Source organism: Sciurus vulgaris (genome assembly GCF_902686455.1).
Source record: "Sciurus vulgaris genome assembly, chromosome: 1".
Classification (NCBI taxonomy): domain Eukaryota; kingdom Metazoa; phylum Chordata; class Mammalia; order Rodentia; family Sciuridae; genus Sciurus; species Sciurus vulgaris.
This window is the reverse complement of record NC_136461.1, coordinates 18,929,625-18,945,918: the sequence shown is the minus strand read 5'-3', so window position 1 is coordinate 18,945,918 and position 16,294 is coordinate 18,929,625. Positions and strand designations below refer to the sequence as shown.

General features: G+C 47.5%; 1 protein-coding gene across 3 annotated transcripts in view; it reads right to left on the bottom strand.

The window, feature by feature from the left end:
- The window catches only part of ARID1A (AT-rich interaction domain 1A), an 80,418-nt gene extending 66,835 nt beyond the window's left edge, over positions 1-13,583 (bottom strand). The window contains exon 1 of one of the 3 annotated variants that reach the window (XM_079114153.1): positions 12,046-13,583. Coding sequence is in view for 2 of the 3 variants with exons in the window: in XM_079114151.1 (XP_078970277.1) it covers positions 8,175-9,299 (1,125 nt within the window). In the remaining variant the exon portion in view is untranslated. Of the gene's footprint in view, positions 1-8,174; positions 11,211-12,045 lie in introns of those variants that run through there. The other 2 variants (XM_079114151.1, XM_079114152.1) reach the window with 2 other exon arrangements.
- Between the last annotated feature and the right edge of the window lie 2,711 nt (positions 13,584-16,294).

The following is a 16,294-nucleotide window of genomic DNA, read 5'->3' as shown; positions in this document are numbered from 1 at the left end:
AAAAGCAATATTAAAGGCCATTTCTATGAACACATGGGCAAAACCACATATGTACAGTCTTATCCAACCCATCAACCCTCAATATAAGGTCTAATCCATGCAACTCTGCTTGAGCACAACTCCAAGCTCTTTAGAAATAACAGCAGTATATAACAGTCCCAAAGGTACTCGATGACTCTTGTTTTAAGGTCAACTAACTGCCAAGAAAGACAAAGTCCAGGCTTATCAACCAAAGTTGAACCATCATCACTGCAGAGCTGTCCAGAACACACAACTTTGAAGGTGACAGGACCTTCCATACTCACAGTTACTACAAATGCGTCCCTGCACTGGCCAAGAACTTAGCAAATTGTACCAAAGGCCCTACACCAACATAGTCACATGAACCACTAAGACCCTGGAATGGCATCTTCAGAGAATTTCATGGTTAGAGTCTATATTTGCGAAGTCAACAGACCACTGAGACAACTACAGATATAGGGATGGTCATGCAATTTGGATTTTGTAAAGCTCACGGAATTTAGAGTAGCCTTAAGTATAAAAGGCAAACTAACATTGTAACTTTCTCCTTGTTGAATACTTAGATTCACAAATACCTTTGAAAAGTTGTCCCACACTAACCCTGTCCAATTCTGATTGCTCTGAATTTCTGCAGCCCATATTTTTTTTTTTTTTAATTTAAGTACCGAGGATTGAACCCAGGGGTGCTTTACCACTAAGCTACATCCCAGCCCTTTTAATTTTTTTGAGACAGAATCTCACTAAATTTTCCAGGAGACTAGCCTTGAACTTGAGATCTTCCTGCTTCAGCCTCCTGAGGCTGTGGGATTACAGGAATGTACACAGCACCCAGTTTGTCCATATACATTTATAAAAACTTGCTTTGTTAAGTTTTGTGTGCACACATAAGCATACTTCCCCAAGATTAAAGTCCTCTGAAGCAAATATCACCTCTCTTTTAAATCCCTTTCTAGTACCCAATCACAATTCCCACACCCACTGGAATCTCCAGAGCTCCATGACCTTGAAAGGATGCTCTCAGCAGTAAGTCTAAAAGTTCTAATACCCTTACCAATCATCTTATTGAGAAAGGCCTTGGCAATACCTGGCAAAAAATGTGGATGTTAATTCAAGTTTTTGAACTTTTATTTTAAAACAAGCTGATAGTCCTTATAAGGTAGCTGAATCTAAAAATTTTGGTCAGGGCCATAATTACATTTCTATCCCCTGCTATTATCTAAGTAGCTAAGTCAAAAAAGTACTTTCAGAACACAGGTTTAAAAAAAAAAAAACCACTTCTTATGAAGATATTTGATATCCAAGTCAGTGGATATGTAGGGGGCTGTATCTCAGTGGCAGGGCACTTGCCTAGCATGTGTGAGGCACTGGGTTCGATTCTCAGCACTGCATATAAATAAATAAATTTAGAAAATAAAGGTCCATTAACAACTAAAAAAATATTTTAAAGAGTCAGTGGATATTTACTCATTTATACCCAGGATTTGGAACCCAGGGGCGCTTTACCACTGTGATACATTCCCAGCCCTTTTTATTTTGAGACAGGATCACCAAGTTGCTGAGAATCTTGCTAAATTTCTGAGGCCGGGCCTTGAATTTATGATCCTCCCGCCTCGGCCTCCCAAGTTGCTGGGATTTCACGTGTACACCACCATGCCCAGCTGAATTTAGTTTAAAAAGAGACAGCATGGTAGAGCACTAGCATAACATGTATGAGGCCCTGGTTCAATTCCCAGTACCAAAAAAAAAAAAAGAGAGAGAGAAAGAGACTGAGAAGGTTAATCTGGTCACTGGTCATCTCACAAAGCTATCAGCGTACTACAGGCAGGCAGTTAAAATATTCACAGATTATACTTCTTTCTCCATAAAAAGAATGTGTCACTAAAGGGGCCCCAAAACGTTTTTAATCCTAAAATGGAAATTCAAAAATCAAAGACTAAATCTATCCACAAAACTCTTAAAAAAGGACCTAGTGAGTACTCAACATAGGGTCTCTGTATTGACCCACAAGCCACAGAGGGCATTAATTTATATATACACGCACACACTACACATATATCTTTATTTATTTTTATGTGGTGCTAAGGATTGACCCAGTGCCTCACATGTGCAAGGCAAGTGCTCTACCACGGAGTCACAACCTAGCCCTCTAATTTTAACATGTGTAAGTGATACAGAGAGGTCTAGTAAAAAATATATGAAGAGTTATATTTGGGTAGTGGACTACAGTCCACAGAGGAGAAGGTAAGGATGACACTTAAGTTGCAGTATCTTTTTTTCTCCTTTCTGGTATTCAAAGAATGTAAACGCAACCCAAAAAACATCTCACCAAACTACACCTTCCTGAAGGAACAAGGTTCTAAAACTTAAGTCTCATAAACCAAGCTTTTGGCTTATAATTACTGTTGAAACTCAGGAACTTTTTCCCCAACTTCTGTTTATTTTTCACTATTTAATTGCAAATAATTTTTGCCACCCCCCCATGCTGGGGATTTAACCCAGGGGTGTTTACCACTGAGTCACATCCCCATCCCTTTTTTTTTTTTTTATACTGAGACAGGGTCTCACCAAGTTGCTTAGGGGTCTAAGTTGCTGAGACTGGCTTTGAACTTGTGATCCTCCTGCCTCAGTCTCCAGAGTCGCTGGGATTACAGGTGAGCGCCACCCCACTGAGTTATCATTACAAGGTGTGTGCATGTGTTCAAGTTAGCATGCAGCCAAGGTCACAGAATTTCACTTTCAGGACATCTTTCTACTTCAAATCTCTTTTAGATCCCCTTGCCTTATCTCTATGCTCCCTGCCTCCCAGCACTGCCCTCTTCTCTATCCCCAAGTCTTTTTTGCCAATATTATTTTATTCTACCACATGAGGTGACTAGTATTATCTTTGCTTGAAAACTGTTTATTAATTTTCCTGTCAAACATTCTATAGAGCCTTTTACATCTTAACTACAGAAACCTCCTGGGTACATATTGACAGCTCAGCAAGTATTTACACAAAGCTCTGAAACATTTGGTTCCTTTAGAGGGGAAGAAGCTGCTGTGTCAAGCAGAGAATTATCAAACACCTTTCCTTCTATTTTCCCCTCCTTTATAAAGGGAAGCTTCCTTCTAGCATAATTCTAATAAGCCTAAATTACACTTCTAAACTAGTAAGCCATGAGGAGAAAAAATGGAAATTCAGATGTGCTAGAGAAAAGAAAGAACAGCACTTCCAGGACCACAGGCAAACCACACTATGTCATTTTTTAAATCACGAGCATGACAAAAGACAAATACACCTATGAATGGACCCTGAAACACTTTGCTTTTCCTGTTCCGGGCTCAGGAACTTTTGCTCTTCTCTCAGCAAAACTTACAGGACAAGTTCAGGCACTTGGATTACAACCAACTGCCCAAACCAGACCTAGACCTGCCCAAACACTAGAGTCTGAGAACTAAATGCTACCTCCCCCTGCCACCTCCTTACCCTCAAAAAGAAGTGTTAATGTAAATTTATGAATGCCACTCCCCATCTCACCCCCAAGTATAAAGCCTCCTGGGGACACTGATGCAACTATCTTTAAAGTCTTGCTTTAATGGTCTCTGCCTAATTTTTCAGTTGTTGTTCAGTGTTTTAAAACCAGTGCAGTGGTGCAAGCCTGTAATCCCAGTCACTCAGGAGGCTAACGCAGGAGGATCGCAAGTTCAAGGCCAACCTGATGACTTAATAAATCCATGTCTCAAAATTTTTTAAAAAGGTGCTGGGATTTAACTCAGTGGTAGAGTGCCCCTGTGTTCAATCCCCCATGCAGTACGTAAATAAATAAAACCAGACAGGTGAAATGACCAATGACAAACAGATTAAACAGGTTTTTTTGTTTGTTTTTGCGGTGCTGGGGATTGAACCCAGCCAGGGCCTTGTGCTTGTGAGGCAAGCACTCTATCAACTAAGCTATCTCCCCAGCCCGCCCAGATTAAACAGTTTTAAGAAAACAGTCTGGTGGGCTTTTCCTGTAAAGGTCCACAGACCACTGTAGCACCCAATTGTACAAAACTTGTTCCTGTGAATCCTCAGGAGAGAACAGCCTTGAGATCCTTAAACCCAGGAGAAGAAATATGGTCTCAAGACCCCTACCAATATGCAAGAAGAATCTACTCTCACAACAAGCCTGTTACGTAAACACAGAGATGCACAGTAACACTTCATTTTACTGATGAGGAGAAAATAAACAGAGAAGGCAAATGACTTGCCCCATCTCACACAGCTTCATCTGGAGCTGCACATGGAACCCATGCTTCCACACTCCTCCTCTGAAACTGGTGCTCTTTAACCCTTAACACCACGCAGCAAATGACTCAGTGTGCATCAGTAATGATAATGGCCAATCTAAAGAAGGAAAAACCCGAGATAAAAACGAGGGTATTCAGACTCCATTTCAGAGCCACAGGTATCACAACTTACTGGCAGGAAAGAATTATTCGGTGCCAATTTATTTTGAATACCATATTTTAACCATATTTGCATGCCTCAGTTGCTTCTAGAAGTTGAGATTTGAAGCCAATTAATACACCCTTGGGGGCGGGGGGGGGGGAAGTACTAACAAAGGGCATAATCTATGATTTTGTTAGCCTACTCCCATATTTTTTAAAAGTCCATTAACTTCTTTGTGAATGGCCTAATATAGTGGACACCACACCTTACAGGAATCAATCCAACATATGAATGTTTAATGCAATCCAAGACATCTTGTTACAGCAGGTGCCACTTGTCATGGTTACTTTATGTCACACAAAGATGGAAACCTAAAAAAGTCCTCACAGGGATCAATGCACAAGAAGCCCACCTGGCTGCTCTCTCTTCTCACACCACCATCCCAACTCTCATCACTCCCAGTTGTCTCACAAACTGGTAGAGAAACATGAGGCCCCCACAATTTAAAGTGCCATCTCAGCGTGGTTTTCCTGGTCCCTCCTACTTGAGAGAGCTCCAAGAGTCCTGTATTTCAGCCAGCCCAGAATTTCTGCCAGTAGGCATTCCCATAATAAATCCAGGATTCCTCTGTTTCCCAGGAGTTGGAAATATCATTTATGATATTTCCACAGCAGAAACTAACAGCCAAACTTCTACAATCATATCCAATTTGATCTTGAACTACTTATCATATTTCATTTTTAACCAAAATAATCTGGTACTACTTGCAAGGTGTCACTGCTAAAAGTGTCCCAAGTAAAAAGTCTTACATCAAGTTACTATCAAGTACATAGTAACCTAAAACTATTTCATCAGTATCAGGACTTACACCTTGAGACACAATACTACTTATGAAGAAATAAAGGAAAAGTTTGCTGGAACTAAACTGGCTCTTATAAAACACACACACTTACCTAATCTTTATTTCATTAAGGCAGAATAAAATAAGAACATTTACCTCAGCTATATTAATCGTGTTGGGAAAAAAGTCTTACTATAAGACTGAGTTAGGGAGAAAAGAGAGCAGAGCAAGGCCCTATTATTTAAGAAAGCTTAAGAGTAGGGCATCATGGTTTGATAAGAGGTTAATCCTCCAGTAGAAAAGACCTCAGAACAGAGTCTATTCCCCTACGACCTAGACTACTGCCATGCAGCTGAAGAAGTCCACAAAATTGAAGCTGCACTCTCTCTTCCACAAGTGGATGTTCACCAGCTCATTCCCTGAGTCTCAAGAGGAGCAGGCAACTAAACTGAAATTAAATAGTAATCTATGTTATGTAGGGTGCTGGGTCTGATGATATTAAAAGAAATCAAAAAATTACCAACAGCAACACTGACAGGCTTCTAAACAGGGTTCATATCTATTATCACTTGGTGAGGACAGAAAAGGGCATGGTACCTAAGCACACAGAAAGTACTCACTTAATGACTGAAAAACAAATTACAGAGCAAAAGTTGATTTAAAAGAGAAAAAAAAAAAAAAAAAAAAAAAAACTTTGCCTAAGTAATCCCAAACCATGAGAATTTAAATCAAATTTGCTTTTTAATGAACTTACCCCAAATTATTCCCTATAGTAGGGGAAAATAGATTACAAAATGAGATGCAGATACTGTATATTTTAAGAGAAAACTTATCCTCCAAGTAGCAAAAAAAAAAAAAAATTAAGCATTTTCTCATTTCTCATCCAGATGTGGAACATCAGGGAAGTTGTAAAGTCAAGACACACAGCTCTATGCCCACAGCCCAACACATCTATTTTCAAAATTCCCAGCTCATTAGAAGAGTAGAAAAGTAGTTCTAGGATGAGGAGAGAATACAGCTAATTAATTATTTTGTTATAGGTAAACAAAATCTCCTCTTGGCCCAAAAGTACAGCTGCTGGACATGGGGGCATGAGGGAGGTATTTTCCTCTTTGAAAAGATACATGACAACCCAATATTCTGTGACCCAAGCAGTGAGGAAGAGGGAAGAAAAACAAAATACAAATACAACAGAATGTATTAAAAAGTACCTAAATGTTGCAATTTCTAAGCCAATCTTAAGTGCCATTGTAGGTCACATCTTTACACCTTAGAAGATGAAAAAAAAAAAAAAAAAATGAAACACAAAATGCAAAGAAAAAAGCAATATTTCAAAGCTCTAAAATGACAAAACAGAAAACTAGTCTTTGTGATATACCAGGAACAAACCATAAATTTTACCAAACCAAGTCTTTAGGAAAAAGGCAAAAATCCCTCTCAAGAGCATGAAAGACATGGGCTACTCTTCAAAATTGAGCTGCTCTCCCAAAGTTCAATTAACAAAAGAAAGTGTTAACAAGATTCAACTCGTAAACAAAGAATGAGACCAGCCTTGCTTAAAACAGAACACTTGAAGCTAATATGAAATTCTTTGAGATCCCAGTCCTAAACAAAAATAATTATTAACAAAAACGTCCCCTCCACCCTACATTTGCCACTCAATAAAAAGTCCAGTAAAATAATTCCAGTTCTGAGTGAACAGCGTCAAAATTACTCGAGACAAATGCATCTTCAGAGCCATCAAAGAAGTCATTTATACCATTAGGAAAGTCACAAAACCAAAACAAACAGCAAACCCATTGTAGAGAAAAACTCAGCTACTGTTCTGACAACACAGAATCTATTTCAGGCTGCATAAAACATAACAAGCAGAATAAATCTAAGGTACAAGAAAAATGCCATTGCCTCCTCTTTTGTTTCGGGCACAATGTAACAAGGGCAGCCTGTCTGGGGCTCTGCTCCTGCTGATACAGTATTGCTGCTTAAACCTCCCTCCTCAAGGTCACAGCCAATTTCAGCTCTGGAATAAAAGGCAGATAGTGGCAGCGATGGTTTGGGTTATCACTGGCAGAAAAGCAGAGTGTAAAAGTTTATGAGCTCATCAGGATTGTTGTACCATTACATCAGAGGCAATTATAAATGGCCAAGAGCAGGAGATGGGGAGCCAATCAGATCACAGATAGGATGTCAACCTAAGACCAACTGTCTCCTGGCTTTGACAGAAGGATTTTACCTCCATAATTCAAATCCCAAACCAAAGCAATCTGCACTTACTACTCCAATCACTCAGCTGTTTACCAGCACTTCCAGAGAGAAGCCCAGGCCACTGGGCCAGCGGAGACTAAGACAGGAGATGGACCGGGCTGCCCTGGGTGAACCGCAGCCGGCCTCTAGCTGCCCCCAAACAGGCCCCTGCCCTCCCTCGAGGTCCCCCGAGCCCGAGGGGCCCCTCTTTGAATGCACACACGGGGGAACGGCCTCGAGGAAGGCAGGGGGACAGAGAGGAGCGGCAGGTGAGCAAGGAAATGTTCGTTCAACTCCCGGGCTCCTACCGCTGCCTACACCCCTAACCTGAGCCCCCAGCACCCCCTCGCCCGGGCCTGGCCCTTCCGGGCACTCTCTGCCCTGCACACCCCTGAGGGCCCCCGGAGTTCGAAGGGACCAGGGGAGAGGGAGAAGCGCAGCAGACACCTCTGGAAAAGCCCCACACAAAGGCTGAAGGAGGGAAGGAGAGGAAGGCAGACAGGCAGCCATTTTAAGAGAGAAGAGCCAGACAATGGCAGCTCCCCGGCAGTGGGGGCCTGGGACCGAGGGGAGCCCACGGCTGTGGCCTGCTCCCCGCGGCCGCCACCCACCCCCCGGACCCGCTCGCCCCAGCCCCCTCCCCACTCGGCTGTGTACCTGAGGGGTCCGGGCGAGCGGCTGCCCCCCGCCGCCGCTGCTCCCGGGGCTCATGGGCGCGTGGTGGCTCCTTTGTTGGGCCCCTCCCGAGGCGGCGGCCGCCGCCGCAGCAGCAGCAGCAGCCCCCCAGCACTGCGAGGCCATGTCCGCCGGGCCCTTGCCCGCGCCCCCGTCCTGGGGCCCGCCGCCGTAGTCGCCCCCAGGGTAGCCCTGGTAGCCCCGGGCCGAGCTGGGCGACGTGAGCAGTTGGTTGAGGGTGGGGGTGGCGGTGGGCTGGGGAGTTCCCCCGCCGGCCGCTGAGGGGCCGCCTCCCCCCATGGCCCCGAAGCGCTGCTGAGCGAAGGACGAAGACGACGAGGAGGCGGAGGCGCTGGAGGAGGGAGGCGGCTTGGAGCCGGCGGCCGCCGCGCCGGAGCCCGGAGTGCCACCTCTCGGGGAGCTCAGCGCGTAGGCCTGGGGGGGCGGGGGGTAGGCGCTGCGGTTGGGGTAGTAGGAGTTGTACTGGTGGTTGGGGAAGCCGTGGTCGTGCGAGTTCTGCTGGGGCCCCGCGTAGGGCTCCAGGCCCCCGCCGCCGCCGCCGCTCTGCAGCGCTGCCAGGCCAGGGCTTTGTTGTCCGCCATGTTGTTGGTGGAAGACGGCGGCCGCCGCCGCGGCGACGGCAGACGGACTCCGGCCGTAGGGTTGCCCGAAGCCGTAGGCTGGGGGCGGCAAGGCGGCCGCGGCTGAGTGAGGAGGCGCCCCCACCCCGTCGCTGCTGCCGCCGCCGCCGCCGCCGGGCGGCTCCGTGAGGTTATTGTTCAGGGCGGGCCTAGGGCCCGCGTTCCCGTTCGAGTTCTTCAGGTCCGGCTCCGCGCCGGGCCCGCCGCCGCTGCCGGCTCCGCCGCCGCCGCCACCCCCATTGCTCTCGGCCCCGTCCTGCAGCTCCTTTCCCAGCGGCTGCGGCGGCCCCACGGCGGGGCCCTCGCTTTCCTGCCCGGCGGCTGCCTTCATTTCCCCGCGCTCGGCCGCTGCCGCCTCGCCCCCCGCCTCCTCCCGCTGCTGCTGCTCGGCTTTCTTCAGCTCCGAGGGCGGCGGCGGCGGGTTGCCCAGGCTGCTGGCGGCGGCGGGGGCGACCTGCGCGGCCATGATCCCCGCTGTCTCGTCCGCGGAGAGACCCGGCCCTGTCTTCGTCTTCTCCCCCCCTCCCACCCCGCCCCGGGGCCGAGTCCCCCGGGCTGCCCTCCCCACCCGCCCGGGCGGGCCTCGCGGGGCTCCGCTGCTGCGCTGCGCTCGCTCCTCTCCCCCCCCGCCCCGCCGGCTCAGGCTCCGGGCTGGCGGCGGAGGAGGAGGAGGAGGCGGCGGCGGAGGAGGGCGCCGGCGGCTCAGCTGCTCCCGGCTCTGTAGGCTCGGGACCCCGGCTCTCCCGGCTCATTCCCCCCAAGCCCTTGCCTGGGAATGAGGGGGGGCGGTGGAGGCTCCGCTCCCCAGGGCCTGGCCCCGCTGTGACTCTCCGCTTTCTGCTGCCGGAGAAAGGAGGAGGGAGGGAGGGAGGGAGGCGAGGGGGAGGGGGCGGGGAGGGAGCGGCTGGGGGAGGGGGGACCCGGGACGGCGGGCTGGAGGGCGCGCGGCAGTAGCCCGGCGCCGGGAGCAGAGTCGGAGCGCGGGCCCGGCCGGGCGCCCTGCCTCCCCTCCCGGGCCGCGGCTCGGGCCGAGACTGCTGTGCAGCAGCTGGCGGGCGAGCTAGCGGGCGGCCGGACTGAGCGGCTAGAGCGCCCCACTCTCCTCCGAGTCCCCCTCACTCCGACACGAGGCTCAGCACTGCCATTTTACCCAGCGCCGTCGCGGCCACCTAGAAAACCCGGAGTGGAGCGCGGAGCGGGCGCAGGCCGTGGAATGGACTCGCTCCCTTCCCCTCACAAAGGAGGAGGGGAGAGAACGAGCCTCGGCGGCGGCAGGCCCTCAGCCGCTTTCGCTCGGCAGCGCCGCCGCGGAGGGCTTCGGAGAAAACCCGGCCCGGAATTCACGCCTCTCCGGAGCCTGCGCAGCCTCCCTCCTGGCGTTCCTCTCCCGGCCGCACCAAGGGGAACCGGCAGCGTGAACTTTACCCGCGCCTGCAAAATTGGCCTGAGCCAGAGACCACGGGCGCCTCGGCCCAGGCCTGACCCCCCGCAGTGGACCCGGTCTCTTGGCTGCTACTTAGCACCTCTACAGCACTTTTCTTCTTCAAAGCTTTGTACAGACCTGCCCCGAAGACCCAGCTGAGTGAGCCCTGCTTTTTACCCGCTCTGGCAAGCGCAGAGGAAGGATGATCATTGTTCAGACTACCCGTTTTCCCACTGCCCTGCCCTCATTAGCCGGTCCTGACAAGACCCTGGGGGCATGAGGTCCAGGATTTATCCCCATTTCACAGAATTGAAAGACAAGGGGAGGGGACTGCCAGGTCACTTAAAGTCACCAGGCAGAGGAGAGCGGCTGTAAAAAGAAGTGGAGTCCCCAAAGCTGCCTCCTACTTAGCCTAAAAAGAAGAAGAAAAAGAAGTCTCAGATCCAACAATAGGATCAGAATGGGTTTGAATCAAAGCTGGTCAGCTCACTACTGACTTAAAATGGTGGCCACTGAAACTGCTTTGGGGGCTTAGGACCGTATTCTGGCAGAACCCAAGCCCTATTATCACTTCTTAAGGGAACTTAGACCATAATGACCAAGAATCCCAGTCTCCAAAGACTTGTAAGACTAAACGGCCCAGAAGAGCCTCCAGGGACCGGCAGAACCAGAGTGTTCACACAAACTACTGTAGAAGAGGGATGCAGTAAATGGAAACCATTTTCTCCTTGAAGAGAGAAAAGGCACGAACAGGTCACTTAGGAAACGGATGCTACTCAGATTTGTTTTCTATCCTGCGGTGTAAAAATTCTTTAAAGTTTACCATTACATTCTAAGAGACCCTAAGGCCAGGTTTATCTGAAAAGATCAAGGCATTCATAGAAAACCCCAGTGTTGTCCTGATCTGCAGGCACCACCAAATCCCAGCAGCAGTCTTTTAGTCCCCAGGCTGACTTGGAATGCTATGACATGACAAGCTAGGGAAGCCAGAGGGGATTCTAGCTTCTTACCAGGCCAACGGGTGCATTGGAAAAGGCCCAAGGCAGAATCACTAGGCACCAGGGCCCCTTCCCCCTTCAGATTTTATAAACGGAGACTTTACAGCCACAAAACCTGTATCGTAGAACTTCCAGATATCGCAGGCCCCTGGAGTTCTGACGCACCATTGGTCCCCATAAATAATTCCAAAAACCTGAATTCATTTCTACCCCCAAGAAACCGATGAGCAAACTACAATACAAGGCAAAACCTTCCTGTTAACTTAGAATGGTGAGATTCTCCACCTCCACCACTACCACCACCAACACCAACACCACCCCAAACCCTCTGCTGCCTCCCCCATCCAAGCCAAAAACCAAACCAGCCTACCAAGATCAGATGGACTGGTATGGGCCAGTGCCCTCTTTTCACTCAGTCCTCAGGGGCAACAACTCTCCTGGAGCATTAGGTCCTAGAAACCAAATTATAGGCTGCCTCATAAATGGAGCTTGGCTATTTAATCAACTGCCTCGGAGCTGGCAAACAGTCCTGAGTCCTGCACACAAATGAGGAATTTTTTACATGCAATTACCCTGCCATTTTCCTCAGAGCTGGGGTGTAATGGGAAACCTGGAGCCCAGTGAAAATCTGGAAGCCAGAATGGATTTGTCTCCAGAGAAAGCCCTTTCCTTCAATGGCTGTGAAATACAGAAAGCGCCCAAATCTCTTTCCCTACACGTGGACACGCTATTTTGAAAACAATCACCATTGTAATCTAGCAATAAGGTAAAGTGCACAAAAATCTACCCACCTGGGTCGGGAGAAGTAATGTGGGATGTCTCCTTTCCTACTTTTTTTTTATTTTTTAGAACTCGTCTCTTTGGGTTCTCTTCCACTCTATCTTTAGAGACCCACACCCACTAACCTAGGGACTGCTGGGCTGAGGAACTTTCTTAGAAACTGGCCCATCCGCTTTCCCTAGGGGCACTGGAAACGCGGAAGGGGGAGGGGGAGCCGGGCACGTGGCCGGCCCGAGCGGCGAGACCCCGGCTCGGGGCCGTGGGTCCTCCCCTCGCTGGAGTGTTCTCCCCCACGGCCCCTGCCTTTTAACCCCACACCCAGCAGCTCAAGAATCCCGGCGCAGATTAGAGAACTAGGACTAGGACAGCGCTCCCCTCCCGAAAGCGCCTCTGCCACCAACAGCCTGATGGCAAATATGGACTGAATCGTTGACATGGAAACCGGACTAAAGTCTCGCTCGCTCTCCCTCACTGGAGAGTTCTTATCTCCGTGCCCAACCCGACGGCACTCGGCAAACGCGGACTGGACCTCCGGCCCCGCGGATCCGGCGGAGTTTCTGGGCGCAGAACTCCAGCGGCTGCGGCAGCCAAGGGAGGGGGCAGGGCTGCCAGGACCAACCGACTGAAAATGGCAGAGGATGTGCTCTTGTTTTATCCGGCTGCACAGCTTACAAGGATTGGGTCCGAGAATAAGGGAACAACCTATGAAAATCCCACACAGTCAACTGCAAAATGTGGAAGCGGGCCTGGAGGGTTCGCTAGGAAAAGGAAATGTTTGCTGGAAGGACAGTCCTTCCTCCCTCGCAGTTTGCGTCCCCTTAATGTCTGAAATACAAAAACTCCACAAACAAAAGATCGAGCGCTCCTGCTCGGGGCGCCTTCCTTCCTTCCTCTGCTCCTTTTTAGAGGAGACGTTTTAAACCCAAGAACCCCGTGAGGGTTTGGTCCGGGTAGGAATTAAGGCGAGGAGAATCGGCGCAGCGCCGGGCGCTTGCCCCCACACGTTCCCGCCGCGGCCAAGCAGCAGACAACCCAGCCGAGCGCTCTCGGAGTGCGAACTGGAGCTGCGAGTTTGAGCAAAAGGGCAACTGTGTCAGTTGACGGAAGCCAGAAGCAGAGTTTCAAAGCCTGGCTTGGATTTCCGTCTGGAGCTGTCTGTTTCTTAAAGTTTGTAACTCCGTGTTAAGAAACAGCCCCAGCGGAGGCTTTGGGATCAGTGTGAAAGTCTAGCACTACCATCTGACAGCGAGCTGCAAAACTTTGGGCTGCATATTAAGCGAGGAAAGTGGATTGAAGCGAGAGTCAAGGCAATTCATTATGTTCCCGGCTCCCAGGCGGGAGCGGTAAAATACGAACTGGATTCACACAGAGAAAAACGGAATGGAGTCCGAATGACTCTCTGCAGCTCTTCACCGGTAAAACTGCCTGCCTAGGACCTGGAATCCCAAAGGAGCGAGCTGGTATGCCACAAGCTTGGTCAGACCTTAACAACTGCTTTTCTAGATCCCTTTTCCACTCATCTGAATATCTTAACAATTTGCGGGAAGGTACGTTTCAGAATAATGATAAGTAACACATTTTGAAAAATGTTAATCTTTGAAGGAGACTTTTTTTTCCCTCAAGAAGGGCAGTTATTAAAAAAAAAAAAAAAAAAAAAAGGACTAGGGTTGTGGCTCAGTGGCAGAGGGCTTGCCTAGCACGTGTGAGGCACTGGTTTCGATCCTCAGCACCACATAAAAATAAAGGTATTGTGTCTATCTACTACTGAAAATATAAAAAATAAATAGTCTCGGGTATGTCAATTAGCTTATGTGTACCAGTATAAAATAAGAATTATCCTCACCACCACCTTCACACAAACTAAAATAAAAAACAAAATAAAGAGCCAGACGGGTTTAGTTTATGGCAGGTTTCAGACAAAACATTAACACCCAGAGGCAATTTAAAAAGAAGGAAGAATATTCCAGTCCTCCCATACTCTACTACTGTAGATGCATCCTCTCATTCACCAATCTCATTGATGAGCTGTCTTACTTTTTTCTTTTTGAGAAGACTGAGTAAAACTTCTACTAATATTTAAAAAACAAGGGGCTGGAATTTTATTATAAAAGCACTGGACAGATTGGGAATTTGCATTTCTCGTTTCTGCTGTCTCATTGAAGATGCATATTCACCAATTTATACCAACTTATATAGTACATGGAAAACCTACTTGCAAAGAAGTTTGATCATGGGCTGGGATTGTGGCTCAGTGGTGGAGCGCTTGCCTAGCATGCATGAGACCCTGGGTTTAATCCTCAGCACTACATACAAAACTAAATAAAATAAAGTTATTATTTTAAAAATTTACTAAAAAAAAGGTGCAAAGTAGTCCCTTCAGTTTAAAAAAAGAAGTTTGATCACCACTTCATAGTCTATCAAATGAGAAACAGCCAGACTTGTTGGTGCCTGTCTATAATCCCTGCTACTCTGGAGCCTAAGGCAGGAGAATAGCAAGTTCAAGGCCAGCCAGGACAGCGTAGCAAGACACTGTCACCAGAAAAAAAAAAAAAAAAGAAAAGAAAAGAAAGAAACTTAACAATTTTGTAGTTGGTACTTATTATACTAAGCTGCTTTTAGATTTGGAGGGCTAAGCACCAACAATATTACCCAGGAAAGGTAAGGTCACCAATCAATACAGAAGACTATCACCCAGGAACAGAAAACGTCCCTTGTCTTTGATTCCCATATTAAATCAATGTAGGTTGCTTTTGCTTTGTTTTATTCTTTAAAAGCAACCTAGGAAAATTTCACACATATAAAATGATAGTAAGGAAAAAAAATTTTAAATTGAGGATAGAAAAAGAAATCCTAAGGAAAATCAAATATTCTATGTGATTCTCTTTCTCTTACCCCTTGCTTACAGAAAGCTTCCTTACACTGCCATTTTACTGATAGGAAAAAGAGAGTGGGGAACTTTCTCATAGCAACTCTGGAATGGATCTGGAATGGAGTCTTTTGCTCCACCACAAATTCTGTAGAGAGTTAGAGAAGGAAATACAGTGTGATCACAGACAGAATTGAAGGAGTTGGAGATGCAGTTTTGTGAAAAAGGATTGGTGGTGTGAAAAGCAAAAGTGTCTGCATCACAGTCACCTCAAGAGAATGCTCCATAATGATTGTCCTAGGCTTTTTATGTAAGAATCAAAGAAAATCCAAAGAAACCTATTAGGCATAAGACAGGAAGTGAATGGACCCTAAGGGAGAGCATTCTACAAGCTTTAATAGGGTTTTAACCAATCTATCCTTACCAAAAATGACTTCTTCCAAAGATCAAGTGAACCAAACAAACAAAAGATGCCAGTCTTGAGACTGATCAGTGCATTAGTAGGGTGACGGTGTGGTGCTCCCCTTAGAAATGAAGAACTTACCAATGACACCAAGGGAAAACCACCAGGAGAAATGATAGCAAGGCTTGGCACTTCTCTACTTCATTTCTTCCCTGAAATTTAACAGCATTGAAACTGGATTCAGAAGCCATCAGAAGGGTTGGAGACCAGCAGTTTGGGTCTCATTGGCCTTCCTTGCAAAGAGACTGCTGGAGGTCTCTGTGGAAGTGAGTTGTTGCCCTTCCAGTCTTGCTGTGGTAGAGAGGGAAGAGGAGGCAAAGGCAAATAATCCCACACACTTCACTGAGCCTCTCCAACAGGCCATTTGAAAAGAGCACCAAAGGGCTGCGGTTGTGGCTCAGTGCTAGAGCGCTTGCCTAGCCTGTGTGGGGCACAGGGCTCCATCCTAAGCACCAGATAAAAATAAATAAAATAAAGGGTTGTTTTGTTTTGTTTTTATTAAAAAGAGTACTAAAACACACACACACACACACACTCACACACTCATCATGTGTTTTCATTAATAGAGCCCAACTACAAACTACTCTTAAACAAGAGGTCACATGCCATGTAACAATAGGCACTAGTTTTGTTCCAAACACCAAGACCAGGGTATAGATTACATATTTTTTAATGATTCCTTTTGACCTCAGAACAAAGTCCAAGAGCTCATTCAAGTATTTGCCCCTGTCAGTCCTAGCTACCTAAAATATGGACAGTCTAGTCTAGCAGAAACTGGAGAACATGGCTGATATGTTTGCTCCTTTAGTCCAGTTAAAGTTGGAAGCCAAAAGTGTTCTAGAAAAAGAGAGATTCTTTGACTCCACACCTACACTTCAGGTTTTTTGTTTTGGTACTGGGGATTGAACCCAGGGGTACTTAACCACTGAAC